The 17,643-nt window shown below is 42.2% G+C and overlaps 1 protein-coding gene across 2 annotated transcripts in view; it reads right to left on the bottom strand.

Annotated features, from left to right (window-relative positions):
- Window positions 1-17,643, bottom strand: part of LOC117354000 (cAMP-specific 3',5'-cyclic phosphodiesterase 4D-like) — a 661,316-nt gene that overhangs the window by 69,275 nt on the left and 574,398 nt on the right. Inside the window, exons 4-5 of one of the 2 annotated variants that reach the window (XM_033930694.1) lie at window positions 12,364-12,477; window positions 11,544-11,659 (exon numbers count right to left, since the gene is read on the bottom strand). The exons of the other annotated variant lie outside the window; for it this stretch is intronic. Of the exons in view, the coding sequence (XP_033786585.1) occupies window positions 12,405-12,477 (73 nt within the window). The 3' untranslated portion in view covers window positions 11,544-11,659; window positions 12,364-12,404. Of the gene's footprint in view, window positions 1-11,543; window positions 11,660-12,363; window positions 12,478-17,643 lie in introns of those variants that run through there. 2 annotated transcript variants of the gene reach the window in all.

Genomic DNA, 17,643 nt, shown 5'->3' with positions numbered 1-17,643 from the left:
CCAATGGTTTTTTCTGTTACAAAGAGCATTATGGACCCCTGTTCGGTTACAAAAATTGGACAGCTCTAAGTCTAATAGATGTTGGCACTGTCATCTCGAAGCAGGGACTTTAGATCATTTATTATTCTATTGTCCATTTATTATGAATTTTTGGAAATCAATTTGGGACCAAATTAATTGTTTATTAGATAACCCAGTGGCATTATCATATGATACTGTGTTGTTTGGTATGGAATTGAGAGCAAAAAGTCAGTTTTCTACAAATAATAACAAATTATTACTTATAATGACTGGGGTTGCCATTCAACAAATTACGTATAATTGGAAAAATTGGAGTAGATTAAATTATAATTTCTGGTGGAACTCCTTATGTCATATTTATAAAATGGAACGATTTATTGCAATACAGCGGGGATGTTTTAGGAAATTTCAAGATGTGTGGGAGCCATTAACAAAATATTGTACTGATTAGATGACATTTTTTTCCCCTTAAATTTACAAGTTCAATAGTGAGGGGGGAGGGGGTAATTTTATTGTTACATATTGTATAAGGTATTGATTATATGATAGGAAGGGGGGGAAGGGGGGATAAAAGCATTTCATTTGTACCATTGATCATTAAGTTATATATTTAATGTTAATTTGTTTGGACATTTTATCACACTTATTGTGAGACAGTTTACAAAAGGATTAGAAGTTAAAACCATGTAAAGAAATGTCTTGTTTGCTTTTACATTTCATAAAGGACATTTCAACTCTCAGACCTAGTGGTAAATTATTCCACAGAATGGAAGCCGTGACACTAAAGACTGATTTTCATATGAAGTCAAATCTAATGTCTCTAAATAAAGGCACTAAAAGTAAGTTCTTTAGAGAGGACCTTAAGAATCTCACAGAGGTGAGAAAGATCATAGCATGCAATAGGAATGAGAGTAAGCCAGTATAATAAATCATATATAATTGGTGTCAAGATCTTAAAGGAATTGTCAAGGAGATTAGTACCCAGTGCTTTGCTTTCAAAAGTAGGGTTACATGGCTCATATCTTTTAACCCTAGTAATTAGTTTGACCGTTATATCATGAATCATTTATAACCTTCTGATCTGCTGCTCTTATTCCTTTAAGTAATGTGTTGCATTAATCTAAATTATTTATTACAAGTACACAGATTAATATCCAAAGGCCCAGATTCAATAAAGATGCCTCAAGTTAGGCGCCTTGATCTGCATACCTAGCCAATCCAGGTGTCTAACATAATTATTTAAAAGGCTTAATCAGTGCCCAGTAACAAGCAATTAGTTCCTCATCATTGACTGAAGATTAATTGAATGGTAGGCACCTAGATTGTGAGATGCCTATTTTGGACATAGGCACTGGTATTTAGGCCAAGAAATCCCTGTCATAAATAGGGTGCACCTAAGGTTTGGATACCTACCAGCAACTAAGTCCTCTTAAGCACTGCTAGGCACGATTCTATAAATGGTGCCTAACTTAAGACGGACATGTGCTATGCACCACGTTCCTTAGCACCTATATTTTAGGTGCCATTTATGGGATTATGGCATAGTGCTCTTGTAGTGAATATGCTGTGGACTGAACAAATGATTTTCAGTTGTAGAAGTATTTCTTGACCATATTAGAAAGACATAATTGGCAATTAAATTTATTGTCTAAGATCACCCCCCAAATCCTGATGAGGTATCAGGCAATACTGGACCTGATACTTACCAATGGAGAAAGTGCCACAGAGGTCTCAGTGGGTGACACATTGGCCTCCAGTGACCACAACATGGTATGGTTCAATCTCAGGAAAGGTTTCACTAAATCTACCACCAAGGTCCTCAAATTCAAGGACACAAACTTCAAAGAAATGGGAGACTTCGTTCACCAGGCGCTACAAAGCCAAGCAGAAACCGATAACGTGGAAGAAATGTGGTCGACTTTGAAAGCCACCATACAAGAAGCAACAAACCGTTATGTTAAATCAGTAAGTAAACGGCGAAGGAACAATAAGCCACAGTGGTTCTCTGCGGAGATTACGGACCTCATCAAGGAGAAGAAAAAAGCATTCATCTCTTACAAACAATCAGGGAAACAGGACTCTAGGGAAGTCTATCTGGCCAAGTCAAAAGCCGTCAAAACAGCAGTTAGGGAGGCCAAATTCCACATGGAGGAGTCTCTAGCGATGAACATCCAGAAAGGAGATAAATCCTTCTTCAGGTGACAGAAATAAGAACTCAGGCGGGATTGTACGTCTTAGGAAACCAGACGGAGACTATGTAGAAGCGGACTCGGAAAAAGCCCAACTGTTAAATGAATACTTCTGCTCAGTCTTCACCCGCGAGGCGCCAGGACTCAGCCCTCAGCTACAGACAAGGGTTGATGCAGATGACCCGTTTAGTAATTTCGAGTTTACACCCAGCGGTGTCTACTGCGAGCTGTCAAAGCTTAAGGTTAACAAGGCAATGGGGCCTGACAACCTACACCCCAGGGTGCTCAGGGAGTTGTGTGATGTCTTGGCGGAACCGCTATCCGCGCTCTTCAATCTCTCCCTTAATACGGGTAACGTCCCGTTGGACTGGAAGATGGCTAACGTCATTCCACTCCACAAGAAAGGCTCCAAGATGGAGACAGCAAACTACAGACCGGTGAGTCTCACATCAATAGTGTGCAAACTAATGGAAACTCTAATCAAACTCCAATTGGATACGATCCTGAACGAAGAGAATCTACGGGATCCCCGCCTACATGGATTTACTAAGGGGAGATCCTGCCAATCCAACCTGATCAGCTTCTTTGACTGGGTGACGAGGAAGCTGGATGTTGGGGAGTCCCTGGACATCGTATACCTGGACTTCAGTAAAGCATTCGATAGCGTACCACACCGCAGGTTGCTGAGCAAGATAAGTTCTATAGGATTGGGTGACACATTGACAAAATGGGTTGGGAACTGGCTTGGAGGTAGGCTTCAGAGGGTAGTGGTGAACGGCACTCCCTCCGAAATGATGGAGGTAATCAGTGGAGTGCCGCAGGGCTCGGTCCTGAGCCCGATCGTATTCAACATCTTTATAAGAGACTTGGCAGAAGGGCTGCGAGGCAAAATAACATTATTTGCCGATGACGCCAAACTAAGCAATGTAGTGGGAAAAAGCACAACAGACATAAATTCAATGTCCGACAACATGATGCACGACCTACTCCTACTGGAGCACTGGTCTAGGTCCTGGCAACTCAGCTTCAATGCCAAAAAATGCAAAGTCATGCACCTGGGCAGCCAAAATCCATGCAAGACTTACACCCTTAATGGCGAGATCCTAACAAGAACTGAAGCAGAACGAGACTTAGGGGTGATTGTCAGTGAGAACATGAAGACTGCCAATCAAGTGGAGCAAGCTTCATCCAAGGCAAGGCAAATCATAGGTTGCATACGCAGGAGTTTCGTCTGCCGTAAGCCTGAAGTCATTATGCCATTGTATAGATCCATGGTGAGGCCCCACCTGGAATACTGTGTGCAATTCTGGGGGCCACATTACCGTAAGGATGTGCTGAGACTGGAGTCGGTCCAGAGAATGGCCACCCGGATGGTCTCGGGACTCAAGGATCTCCCGTACAAGGAACGGCTGGATAAGTTGCAACTGTACTCACTCGAGGAACGCAGAGGAGGGGTGACATGATTGAGACATTCAAGTATCTCACGGGCCGCATCGAGATGGAAGAAGATATCTTCTTTTTCAAGGGTCCCGCGGCAACAAGGGGGCATCTGTGGAAAATCAGGGGCGGGAAACTGCACGGGGACACCAGGAAATTCTTTTTCACTGAAAGGGTGGTTGATCGCTGGAATAGTCTTCCACTTCAGGTTATTGAGGCCAGCAGCATGCCTGATTTTAAGGCCAAATGGGATAGACATGTGAGATCTATTCACAGAGAAAGGTAGGGGAGGGCCATTGGGGTGGACAGACTAGATGGGCCGTGGCCCTTATCTGCCGTCTATTTCTATGTTTCTATATGCAGCCAATCAGTGATGGTCGAGAGGTTTTCCTTTAAGGATTGCCCATTGAGCCATTTTTATCTAGCATGACCACTATCTGAATATCATCCACATCAACGAATGGAAGGGTCCTAAGGTCTGTACTAAACTTGACAATAGGGTAATAAAGATATTGGAGTATAGGTGCTAGAATTTAGCTTTGAGAGGATCACAAGAAGAAAATAGGGAGGCTGAAATAGCAAGAATTAAAGGACATCATTTCACTAGAGATGCAAGGTTATTGATTTCCAAGTGGGAGCCTTTTCTTTGGTCAGTCCCGGTTTGAACTGACATCCCAGAAGCAGTCTGGTATTTTTAATTCTTGGTCTTGCCATCAAAATCAATGCAGCGAGCCCACTAGTACATCAGAAATAGCCTAAAATCTCCTCCTTGGTTAACTTGACAGTTCAGTTATAGCTACTGTACTTCAAAAAGCCTATATTAGTTTCTGTTTAGTGTTTGTGCATAATCTAGAATGTTGTTACAGACTTTAAACACATTACAAAGACTCATAGGTCCAAGCATTCCAAAATGATTGTTGGTGCCAAACAAAATCCCTCTGATTCTATCTATGAGGAAAGGTTAGGGTTCTTCAGCTTGGAAAAGAGATGGCTGAGGGGAGATATGATAGAAGTCTACAAAATACTGAGTGGAGTAGAACGGATACAAGTGGATCGATTTTGCACTCCATCAAAAATTACAAAGTCTAGGGGGGACACTCGATGAAGTTGCAGGGAAATACTTTTAAAACCAAAAGGAGGAAATATTTTTTCACTCAGAGAATAGTTAAGCTCATTGCCAGAGGTTGTGGTAAGAGTTGATAGCACAGCTGGTTTTAAGAAAGGTTTGGACAATTTCCTGGAGGCAAAGTCCATAGTCTATTATTGAGACAGTCATGGGGGAAGCCACTGCTTGCCCTGGATCAGTACCATGGAATGTTGCTACTCCTTGGATTTTGGCCAGGTACTTGGGACCTGGATTGGCCACCGTAAGAATGTGCTACTAGGCTTGATGGACTATTGGTCTGGCCCAGTAAGGCTATTCATATATGCTTATGGTGGCTAAATTTGGGTGTGCTTCTGAGATGGCTTGCATAACCTAATTGGCTAATGAGCTGGTAACCATCAATGAATGGATACTAACAACTAACTGTTGATGTTAACTAGCACCAATTAGGATTGTCACATGCATCTGGCTACATGCTAATCTATTAACATTGGGTTCCTAAATCAAAACGGGGTGCAGCCATGGGTAGGTCATGGGCATTCCAAAAGGTAAAGTGCAGTGTATTGAATTTCGGAGCCCAGCTTGGATGCTAGGATTTACATCCGTTTTCAGCAGTCATAAGTCTGTCATACAATTCTAAAAGTGGTATTTTTATATCTGAACATTTATTTATTTATTCAATTTTCTATACTGTTCTCCCAGGGGAGCTCGGAATGGTTTACATGAATTTATTCAGATACTTAAGCATTTTTCCTTGTCTGTCCATGGCAGGCTCACAATCTGTCTAATGTATCTGGGGCAATGGGGGATTAAGTGACTTGCCCAGGGTCACATGGAGCAGTGTGGGTGTGAACCTACAACCTCAGGGTGCTGAGGCAGTAGCTTTAACCACTGTGCCACACTCTCTCCCTCCCCTAGCTGAACATTTCTGGATTTAGGTATGCTTTAAAGATTACAATTTCACCAGGTTTCTCCAACTTAATTATATGTATTTTAAGCCATAGGTTGATAGGTTTTGAGCTGTGCTGGGATTCAGAGTAACATTTAAATTAGGTTGTAGATGCCTTTGCAGGTTTTTTCCCTTCATTCTATATCAGGTCACCTAAAGTTAAGCGTCAATTTGAGCGCTCAGATGATAAAATCCTAACACTTATGCACACAAATGTTATAGATTGCATGTAAGTGCTAGTAGGGCACTAAATCATAATCATGTTCTATAATCATGGTATGCAACTTAAATAGCTCAGAGTTGGGTTTACATGGGTGGGACATGTGCACACATATTCAGGAATAGTATAATTTATGAGCCAAAGTGCAGCTTTTAGATTAATGCAACACATCTTTATGCCTTCCATAGAATAGTATAAGTGGGCATGCCTAAATGTTGGTGCATAATTGCTGACTTATGCTAGTATTCTATAATGGAATCTGGATACCCAGAACCCATCATAAAATTCACACTTAGCTCTCAGCATTTTGGCACCTTCACAGGCATTCATTTCAAGTGTTTCTTAGAAAAGTCATTTTCTTATAAAGCTGCTTACTTATGGGGAACTTTATCTTTTTTCTTTACAGACATCTGGCTCATAGTGCTTAATTTACAGGTTATTTTTAATAATGTATGTTAGGTCAATGTGTATTACATTGATTTTGCCTGCAAACTGATGATTGCTATTTCTTTCATTTATTGACTCCTAACCCAGTGTTCATAATTTAAATGGCCCAAGTGAAATAAGAGGCTAAGACATGGGTGGGCAGTGTTATGTTCCTATATTCATGTGAACAGAGTACTGTTAAGATATAGATAATGTATTCTGTTCTGGGCTTAATGAATGGAACCCCTGGCTCTCAGTGTGCAAAGCTGCAATGCAGAGGGCTTATCTTAGCCATGTAAACAGTGTGTGTAATGGACTCAAGCTCCTAGAGGGCTTTGCTGCAGCCTTTGACTATAGCCCACCATTCTCTCTGCCTCTGTGTGAGATGAGAATCCATTTTGTCAGAGAGCGCATTGTTTAGAGCAGGATGGTGCCGCCTTCTGATTTTGCACATTGAATTTGTCAGCTTCTAATTAATCTGATGGTGGTAAGTTTAAAGTAAGAACATACTGTGACAGACCGAAGGTCCATCAAGCCTAGTATCCTATTTCCAATAATGGCCAACCCAGGTCCCAACTATCTAGCTAGATCCCAAGTAAAACAGATTTTTATGCTGCTTATCCTAGGAAATAAGCAGTGGATTTCCTCAAGCCATCTCAATAATTGCCTATGGACTTCTCTTTGAGGAAATTATCCAAACTTTTTTTAAACCCCGCTAAGCTAACTGAATTCACCACATTCTCCAGCAATGAATTCCAAAGTTCAATTACACGTTGTGTAAAGAAATATTTTCTCCAGTTTGTTTTAAATCTACTACTTAGTAGCTTCATCACATTACCCCTAGTCCTAGGGCCTCTTTTACAAAGCCGCGCTAGTGGCTGCCCTGTGCTAATGGCCCCGAAGCCCATAGAGATTTAAAGGGCTTCAAAGCTGTTGCCACGTGGCAGCCGCTAGCACAGCTTTGTAAAAGAGGCAGCTAGTATTTTTAGAAGGAGTGAACAAGAGATTCACATCTACCCTTTCTGCTCCACTCAGTATTTTATAGATATCTATCATATCACCCCTGAGCCATCTCTTCTCCAAGTGGAAAAATCCTAGCTGCTTTAGCCTTTCTTCATAGGAAAGTCGTCCCATTCCTTTTTATCATTTTTGTAACCCTTCTCTGTACCTTTTATAATTCTGCTATATCTTTTTTGAGATATGGTGACCAGAACTGCACACAGTATTCAAGTTGCGACCATACCATAGAGCGATTGAAGGGCATTATAACATTTTCATCTTTGTTTTCCATTCCTTTCCTGATAATTCCTAACATTCTATTAGCTTTCTTAGCCTCCGCCACACATTGTGCTGAGGGTTTCAACATATCCTCAACAGTGACGCCTAGATCCTTTTCTTGAGCAGTAAATCCTAATATACAACCCAGCATCACGTAGCTATAATTCAGGTCTTCTTTCCCACGTGCATCACTTTGCACTTGCTCACATTGAACGTCATCTGCCATTTTGATGCCCAGTTTTCCAAGCTCACAAGGTCCTCTAGAAATTTTTCACAGTCTTTGTACGATTTAACAACTTTGTATCATCAGCAAATTTAATTATCTCACTAGTTATTCCCATCTCTAGATCATTGATAAATACATTAAAAAGCAGTGATTATAGTACTGAACCCTTGGGAACTCCACTATTTACCATTCTTCATTGAGATTATTGACCATTTAAGCCTACTCTGTTTTCTGTCTTTCAACCAGTTCTTATTCCATAATAGGACATTACCTCCCATCCCATGACTTTCTAATTTCTTCAGAAGTCTTTCACGAGGTACTTTGTCAAATGCCTTTTGAAAATCCAGATACACAATATCAACCAACTTACCTTTATCCACAGGTTCATTCGCCCCTTCAAAGAAATGCAGTAGATTGGTGAGGTAAGATTTCCCTTGACTAAATCCATGTTTGCTTTCTCTCATTAATCAATGCTTATGTGTATATGTTATGTCATTTTGTTCTTTATAATAATATCTACCATTTTGCCCAGTACCGACATCAGACTCACTGGTCTATAATTTTCCAGATTATCTCTGGAACCCTTTTAAAAAATAGGCATCACTTTGGCCACCCTCCAGTCTTCGGGTATTATGCTGGATTTTAAAGAAAATTTACAAATTACAATAGCTCTGCAAGTTCATTTCTCAATTCTATCAGCACTCTGGGATGTATACTATCCGGTCCAGGCAATTTGCTACTGGTCAATTTGTCAAATTGACCCATTACATCATCCATTGTACAAAGATTTGTTTTGAGTTTCTCTGATTCATCAGAATTGAATTGAGACATCTTCCTCAGTGAAGACCAAGGCAAAGAATTAACTATATCTCTCTCTTTGCTATGGGCTTGTCTTCCCTGAGAGTCCCTTTTATCCCTCAGTCATCTAGCTGTCCAACTGATTCTCTTCCAGCATCTTACTTTTAATATACCTAAAAAAGTTTTTACTGTCTGTTTTTGCTTCTAGCACAATCTTCTTTTCAAGATCTCTCTTCACCTTCCTTATTAATGCCTTGCATTTGACTAGACATTTCTTGTGTTGTTTACAATTATTTTCAGTTAGATCCTTCTTCCACTTTCTGAAGGATTCTCTTTTAGCTCTAATAGCTTCCTTCATCTCACTCGTTAACCACGCTGGCTACTGTTTGGTCTTCCTTCCTCCTTTTTCAATACATGGACTATATCTAGTCTAGGCTTCCAGGATGTAAAGTATCACCATCTTCATAGAGAGTAGTGAAGATACTCTCCCCATTCCCCAGCCCTGGTAGAAGTGTGGATTCAAAGAGAAAAGAAATCTTTAGATCTACAGAACTATAAATTCATTTGCTTAGTTTTAAGTAAATGCAAGCTTGTTTAAGGAACTGCAGAATCTAGTGGTGAAATTATTAAGCTGCTAGTTCAATGAATTTATCTGTGTAGAATCCACTGGATAGCCAGCACAGGCAGCCATAGTCCATGAGGGCCATGTCTTAGTCCAATGTCAAGGATTTCCACAATTGCATATGTATGAGAGATATTTTCATACAATGCAAGTAGTAAATGCAAATAGATCTCAGGCATAATCATTGGGGAAATCCTGAAAACCCTATTAGGTTCTGGCCCTTGAGAATGGAGGTTGCCCACCCCTGGGCTAAGATATATAGATAGGAGATGGTGATCAAACTACAGGAGGCAAGCCAATTTACCTCTATGGTTTGCACTAGTTTATTTTGGACCAGCTCAAACTTAGCCACATAGACCTGCTTTTTGCATGGCCCAGTTTGGCCACTAAACTTGGCCGGCTAGTGCTTAACCCCCCCCTCCTTTACAAAGCCATGCTAGTGTTTTTAGCGCTGGCAGCCGCAGTAACATCTCCGATGGAGAAGGTGGTGGATGCCTGGAATGCCCTCCCAAGGAAGGTAGTAACATTGTAAATGACAGCAGATAAAGACCTGAATGGTCCATTGAGTCTACCTATTAGTTATACCTATTCAAAATTAATGATTAAATTAACTTGTCTCTTCTTTGATATTTCTGGAAAATAGACTGTATAGTCCACCTGGTATTGTTCTACGTTCCAAATGCTGAAGTTGCCATCCAAGCTCTCACCAGCCTATCCAACTATCCTGTTTGCAGGATATCTACCATAAGTCTGGCGAGTAACATCCTCATGTTCCAAGTTAGTGGAGTTCCCATTGATGCTCTCCCCAGCCCATTCTACACCAAATCATCACATATGGGATACAGACTATGCAAGTCTGTCCAGTAGCAGCCTGAGTTATTTAATTTACATCCTGCTTTAATTTACATCCTTCATTTTCTAATTAGAGATCTTTTATGTTTATCCCATGCATTTTTTGAATTCCATCACCATTTTCCTCTCCACCACTTCCCTCGGGAGGGCATTCCAAGCATCTACCACCCTCTCTATGACAAAGAATTTTCTAACATTGCTTCTGAGTCTTCCTCAAATTATGCCCTCTAGTTTTACCATTTTCTTTTCTCTGGAAAAGATTTGGTTCTATATTAATGCCTTTCAAGTATTTAAACATCTGTATCATATCTCCCCTGTTTCTCGTCTCCTCCAGAGTATACATATTTAGGTCTTCCAGTCCTTTTCATACTTCTTTTGGTTCAAACCCCTTACCATTTTTGTTACCTTCCTCTGGACCACTTTAAGTCTTTTCCTTCACCAGATATGGCCTCCAAAACTGAACATAATACTCCAAGTGCGGCTTTACCAACGACCTATACAGGGGCATCAACACCTCCTTTCTTCTACTGGTTATTCCTCTTTCTTTACAGCCTAGTATCCTTCTGGCTACAGCCACCGCCTTAACACAGTGTTTAGATGCCTTTAGATCCTCAGACACAATGACCCCAAGGTCCCTCTCTCCATCAGTGCTTATCAGCCTCTCACCTCCCAGCACATAGCCCCCCCCCCCCCAATGCATCACTCTGCACTTCTTTGCATTGAAGATTAAAACAGTGACGGAATTCAAAAAAGCATGGGATGAACACAGAGTGTCTCTAATTAGAAAATGAATAGTATAAAACTAACTAAGGTGAGTACTGGCTAGTCATGCATGGTCTGAGTCTATTGTGATTTGGTTTACAATAGACTGGGGAGGGCTTTGATGGAAGCTCCAGTGACAGGATGGTTAGCATAGTCTGGAGTGAACATCAATAGCAACTCTGGTAGTGAAAACCTAATGACAATACCAGGCAGACTTCTATGGTCTGTTGCCCAGAAATATTAAAGAAAAGACAATCTAAACATGAATGTATAAGAAGTGTGAATGTTGGACAGACTAGATGGACCATTCATGTCTCTATCTGCTGCCTTTACTATGTTACTATGTAAGTTTACAAATGGATTTAGTAGGTTCTTTTTAAAATCATATTTGATGTTAGCATATTTTATATTAGCATATGTTTGCTTGTAGTTATTGTATTGACTGATCATATTCCTCACCTTTATCAGATCATTTAGAAAGGTGGGTATAAACTGGATTGTGTAAACTTGTATCTGATTAATGGTAGTATTTATAGTCCATATTGACTTTCCTTTAATTGCATTTTCACTGTATAAACTATGTACATTAATACTTTTTTTTAATTCAAGATTTACCTTGCAGCTTAATACCATGCATCTCAAACAATTTTCCAAATGAGGAGGAGAATAATGAAGAAAAATGTGCATGAGATTTTAAAAGTGAATTTTGAAATCTGGTTTTATGGGTAGCTGCATGGTCTCGACATCTTGGGAAGTTTATTCCATTTTAGGGTGCTAAGAAGGAAAAAGCATAAAAATGCATATGAGTATGTACAAGATATAGCTTGGTGAGTAGAGACAAAGCGATAAGTAAGGATGTGCATCATTAGTGTAAATTAATTTAACACACACTGGCCTATAAGTTAACATTCATTATGTTAGTCAGTGCACTTTATAATATGCATTAAACAGATTTTAAAAAAACCCTTGTCAACTGAAAAAATATCTAAAATCAGGTAAATAAAAAGGGGCGGAACAACAATAAATTATTACTTATAATGACTGGTGTTGCCATTCAGCAAATTACATATAATTGGAAGGATTGGAGGAGATTAAATTATAACTTTTGGTGGAACTCTTTATGCCATATCTATAAAATGGAAAGATTTATTGCAATACAACGGGGATATTTTAAGAAATTTTAGGATGTGTGGAAACCATTAACAAAATATTGTAAGGATTAATTGAAATTGTTTCCCTTATATTTATCAGTTTAAGGGGTGGGGAGGGGGATATTTTATTATTGCATATTTTATATGATAATGGAATATATGATTAGGAGGGATGGGAAAGGGGAAGGGCAAAAAATTTATGTAATATACCAATGATTGTTTTTAAGTGATATATTTATTGTTAATGTGTTTGATTAAATTTAACACTTAATGTAATTTTGAAAATGAATAAAGAATTAAAAAAAAAAAGGATACTGGACTTGAGACCTTCGGGCTGTTCCAGTATGGCAATTCTTATGTTCTTATCTTCACTGTTGTGCACTACTCAGAGGTTGTATGGCTAGCAGCTTTGCTGGCTGTGCATAATCACCACTGAAACCACTATGGGAAAAACAAACTTTAGTCTAAGAATGCTTCAAAGTTCATTTCTTCCTTCATGTCAGGTAACCAAAAATATACAAGCAGGAAAAAACCACATAAATTCTCTTTTGTAATCCACAAGGTTCTGGTAAGAATAACAGGATTAGTCCCTCCCAAAGGGGGAAAAAATACTTGCACAGATATCAGTTCAAACTGGTTCCCCTCAAATCTATGGCGCTCAGGCAAACAAATAGCCACACTTTAATACACTCCCTCAAAGAGGGAAAAAGAAAAATAAATATTCTGAATTTATTTCCTGCCTTTCTGGGAAGCCGAGCGTAGCAATCCCATCCTCTGGCTTCCATACTTTAAAAAAACCCAACTTTTCTTTCTCAACACTTTCATATTGCTCTTAGGGATCTGGTTTTGCTTTGCTAGTAATGGGACCTTTTGGGCTCCTTTTACTAAGCTGCGCTAGCGGTTTTAGCACGCGCTACAATGCCACGTGCACTAGATGCTAATGCCACTATTGAGCTGGCATTAGTTCTTGGCACGTAGCGTGGGGGGTAGCGGCAATGCAGTGCGCGCTAAAAACGCTAGCACAGCTTAGTAAAAGGAGCCCTTTATCACCAGGCAGTCTGGATAGGAAGAGCCAATCTCTCATTTGGATACCTCCCCTCCCAAATTGTAATGCAAACAGTAAAGACGCATTCCAAGAGTTCACCAGACTGTGGTAATCAACTTTTACCCAGTGTCTCTAATGCAGTTGTTTACCAAGGGGGGGGGGGACGGTCCGCCCCAGGTGCATGCTTCAAGGGGGTGCACAGATGGCCGGGTCCGGAACCTCCCATGCTGCTCAAAATGGCACCTCAGTGTGGCTGCCGTACTTATTCCAGAGCAGAGTCGGCAGCCACGCTGAAGTGCAGGAAGGTCCTGCGATGACTACTTCTGCTCCAGAAGAGGTAAGTGACATTGGGGGGAGGGGGGTGGGGGGTGGACCGGCAGCCACAGTCATCGCGGAACCTTGCCACAACTCCCTGGGTCTGCCGGTCCAGTCCCCCTCCGACGTCACTTACCTCTTCTGGAGCAGAGGCAGCAGAAGTAGTCATCGTGGGACCTTGCTGATTTGAATGAAGAGAGAAAGGAGCATAGCAGGGTGGTGGAAGGAGAAAAATGAGGTCAGGGTGGTATGAAAGAGTGGTGAAGGGAGAGAAAGGGGGTCAGGGTGGTAAGGAAGGGTGTGGAGGGTGAGAAAGGGAGTCAGGGTGGTATGGAAGGGTGTGGAGGGTGAGAAAGGGGGCAGGGTGGTATGGAAGGGTGTGGAGGGTGAGAAAGGAGGTCAGTGTGGTATGGCAGCGTGGTGAAGGGTGAGAAAGGGGGTCAGGTTGGTATGGAATCGTGAAGGGTGAGAATGGGGGTCAGGGTGGTATGGAAGCGTGGTGGAGGGAGAGAAAGGGGGCAGATGCTGATGGAATTGCAGGGAAAGAGACATAAGGGGGAAGAATACTGCATGGAATTGGGTTGGAGAGAGAGAAAGAGGGCAGATTCTGATGGAAGTGGGGGGAAGGGAGAGGAGAGAGTGAAATGCCAGACCATGGGGGTGTGGGAGAGGGAAGGGATTGAGAGAGATGCCAGACCGTTGGAGGAGGGAAGAGAAGAAGATGGATGCCAGACCAATGGAGGTGAAGGGAGAAATGGAAGGGGGAGGCATAAAGTTTCTGGAAGGGGAATAGAAGGAGAGAAGATGCCATATAGAAGGGGCAGAGAGAGGGTAGACAGTGGATGAAAAGAAGAGAGTGACAAGAAGGCGAGGAAAGCAGAAACCAGAGAAGACATGGTAGAAAAATATTCTATTTATTTTTTTATGCTTTAGGGGAGATGCATCGCTGTTTCTGTGGTGTTGCATGGTATTTCAGTTTAACCTTTGTCTACGTATTTTTATTCTATCTCCCCATTTACAAAACTGTAGAGCGTTTTTTTTAGTGTTGGCATCTGAGCTGTTACCACCATGGTTAAAAACCACACTACAGTTTTGTAAAAGGGGGAGGGGTTAGTTTGTGATTACATACTAGGCAAAGGTGTTTTCTGTGTTCAGTGTGTTCGAAAAGACATGGTTTTCTGTTAGGATTGACTGTGTAGGATTGATCTGTACTAGTCTGGCTTGTTTAGTTTTACAATGGGTATATTGATGTACTGCTCACTGCAGTATGTAAGATGCTGTCTTTTCCTAGGTACACTCTTGTGTGACGTGTGGATTGTTACTAAAAATCATATTTTTCATACAGATGGGGGGGAGGGGTGTCAAAAAATGATAAGCCCTGTGTGTCACATATGCTAGGTACGCCACTGCTGTAATGTCCGAGAGCAATGTAAAAAAAAAACCAAACCACTTAAGCCTCCTATTGAGATAAGACAGTTGCTGCACAGACACTTGAAATCCAGTCATTAATGCCCCGACCAGACAACTCAGATAGAAGCCCCCCAGGAACACTTTCCAACGTGTAGCAAGAAAAATAAATACCAACAAAAAAACACTGCAGCACAAATTAAAGTCCAAAACACTCTAACCTGCAAGTGGGTTATTCACAGGTCTATTCTTTCCTTGGCATTGAGCTTTGGATAAGAGGAATTCTCCCACTCCATTTCTGTGGCCTGGCAGTTACTTTCCTCCATGTTTTCTTCCTTTGGAATTAATTCCTCAGACATTTCCCAGTCTCTGGAGCAGGGCTGGTTTCTGTTTCCACTCGGCCTCTTTCAAGCACCACCCTCTTCCTCCCAGCTTGCTGAGGAAAAGGACTCTGTATGAACCCACCCCACCCCTTTGGTCACCCCTGGCAGTTTCTTAAAGGAGCTTCCACTTCCTAGCGTGGGTTCTTTTCTGATGCTTCTTAAAGACAAAGGCCCTCTTTTACTAAGGTGTGCTAACCGATTAGCGTGCTCTAATTGATTTAACACGTGCTAAATGCTAACGCATGCATGTTAGTCCATGGATGCATTAGCGTTTAGCGTGTGCTAATTGGATTAGCATGCGCTAATCAGTTAGCGCATCTTAGTAAAATAGGGGGATAGTATTAAAACTCCCAGTTCTAGGCAGGGCAGGATTAACCAATAGGCCAAGTAGGCACGTGCCTAGGGCCCGATGAAGGAGGGCATCAACATTGTTTTTTCCAAACAGTGATGGGCCCCTCCAGCATCGATCTGTAACATAGGCCCCTTTTGATCGGCAACGCAGCCCCCCCCCCCCCCATCGACAGAAAGTAAGACAAGCAAGCAATGCGGGTAAGAAAGGCAACGGGAACTGTAATTTTGCAAGCGGTGCTGCTTGCCCAAAGCTTCCTTTTGATGCAGCTTCCTGTTTCCGCTTGGGCTCATGGTGGGGTGGGGCGGGGCAGGGGGCCCAGTGTACTTGTGTGCCTAGGGGCCCTCGACGAATTAATCCTGCCCTGGTTCTAGGTGGTGGTCTCCTTTTCTTCTGACGTACCTTAGGCTTTAAACTGGGCTCAGGGGTAGGACTGGGGGAACTGATGAGCACATGACTCCAAGTGGGGATTGCGCAGTGCAGGGTCCCTGTCGCAGTGCTTAAAATATCCTATACCATTCCCCTTGGATGTGTTTCCCCTTGAGCTGGTGAAAGCATGTGTACTGTTGAAGATTTGAGCCAAAGTCAATGTGTGCTCATAAATCTCATAAATATTTAGCTTCCTAAATATATTTGAAAAGTATTCTTGTAATTGATAAATCTTTCTCTAAAAGTCATGGGTACTAGAGAATGACACGGTGGTTGTTATCCATGGCTATCCGCGAGTAGCCGCGGGGTAACCCGCCAAAACGGGGAAAGAAAAATAGTAATCGCTGCGGGGACGGGGACAAAGCCATTTACCGCGCCGTGGAGCAGTAAATGGTCTTGTCTCCGCAGTGAGGCATCAAGGATTGCGTGGTCCAGCAGCCCCCCGCCCGATCGCAGCGTTTAGCCAGCTCCCTCCACCTCACCTTAAATGCCGAGTTTGCCGGCTTTCTTTTTCCTGAGCCACACACGTGCGGCTGCGCGAGTTGATCAATCTTCTCTGACGCAACCGGAAACAAGAAGTTGTAGGAGAGAAGATTGATTAACGCCGCACATGCGCGTCTTTTTGAACGCGTGCCGCTCAGGAAAAAGAAAGCCGGCATATAAAGTGAAGTGGAGGGAGGGAGCTGGCTAAACGCTGCGATCGGGCGGGGTGGGGGCTGCTGGACCGCGCGATTGCATGTGTTCCCGGCTCACACTAGGAAGGAGGGAGTGAAAGGGAAAAAGATTCTGGGCCAAGGGGATGAAGAGGGAAAGAAAGAAACCCACAGCAGGAAAGAAAGGGGAGGACAGGCAGGTGAGGAGGGGTAGAAAGCAGGGGGGGGTAGAAAGAGGGAGAGGAGACACACTGGTATGGAAGAGGAAGATAGGGGAAATCTGGACACAGAAAGGTAACAGAAAGAGGGGAAATTATGTGCATGGGGGCATAGGGACAGAGACATAAAGGGGACATGCCATGGGGATGGTATATGGATACGGGGGGGGGGCAATGCCAGATACATAGGGAAGATATTAGAAATGGGGAAAATAGGAACACAGAAGCGAGATGGTTTGTGGGGATGGGACAGGGACCGAGCTCACAGGCTCCAGCGGCTTGCACAAATTACATTGTAATGTGCCATGAAAATAAGAGGGAGGGAGGTAGATAGATAGGCCATGCGAGAGGAGCTGAAGGATGGTAGAAAGGAACAGATGGTTAAGGAGGGAGGGAAGGTGGTGGTGGGAAGGAATAGAACAGACCCTGAAGGGAAATGTGAAAGACAGAGTGGGGAGAAGATGCTGGAAGGGAAGAAGACAGATGCCAGACTATGGGGGAGCGGAGGGAAGAAGATGGATGCTAGACCAATTGGAGGGGGGGTGTGAAGGGAGAGGCACAGTAACAGCAAATGGAAGATGCAGAGAGAAGACACACAGTGGATGGAAGGAATTTAATGAGAAGATGTGGAAAGCAGAAACCAGACAACAAAGGTAGAAAAAAAAATTCTATTTATTTTTTGCTTTAAGATAAAGTAGTATATTAGTTGTGTTTATAATAATTTATAAACTAAGCCCTGCCAGCTGAACATCTCTTTCTCTAGTTCAGCAGCCAGAACTTTGATTTATAAGAAAGGAATAAGCTAAAT

The sequence above is a fragment of the Geotrypetes seraphini genome, chromosome 1, assembly GCF_902459505.1.
Source record: "Geotrypetes seraphini chromosome 1, aGeoSer1.1, whole genome shotgun sequence".
NCBI classification, from domain to species: Eukaryota; Metazoa; Chordata; class Amphibia; order Gymnophiona; family Dermophiidae; genus Geotrypetes; species Geotrypetes seraphini.
Note: the sequence above shows the minus strand (reverse complement) of the source record. Positions and strands in the feature narration are given on the sequence as shown.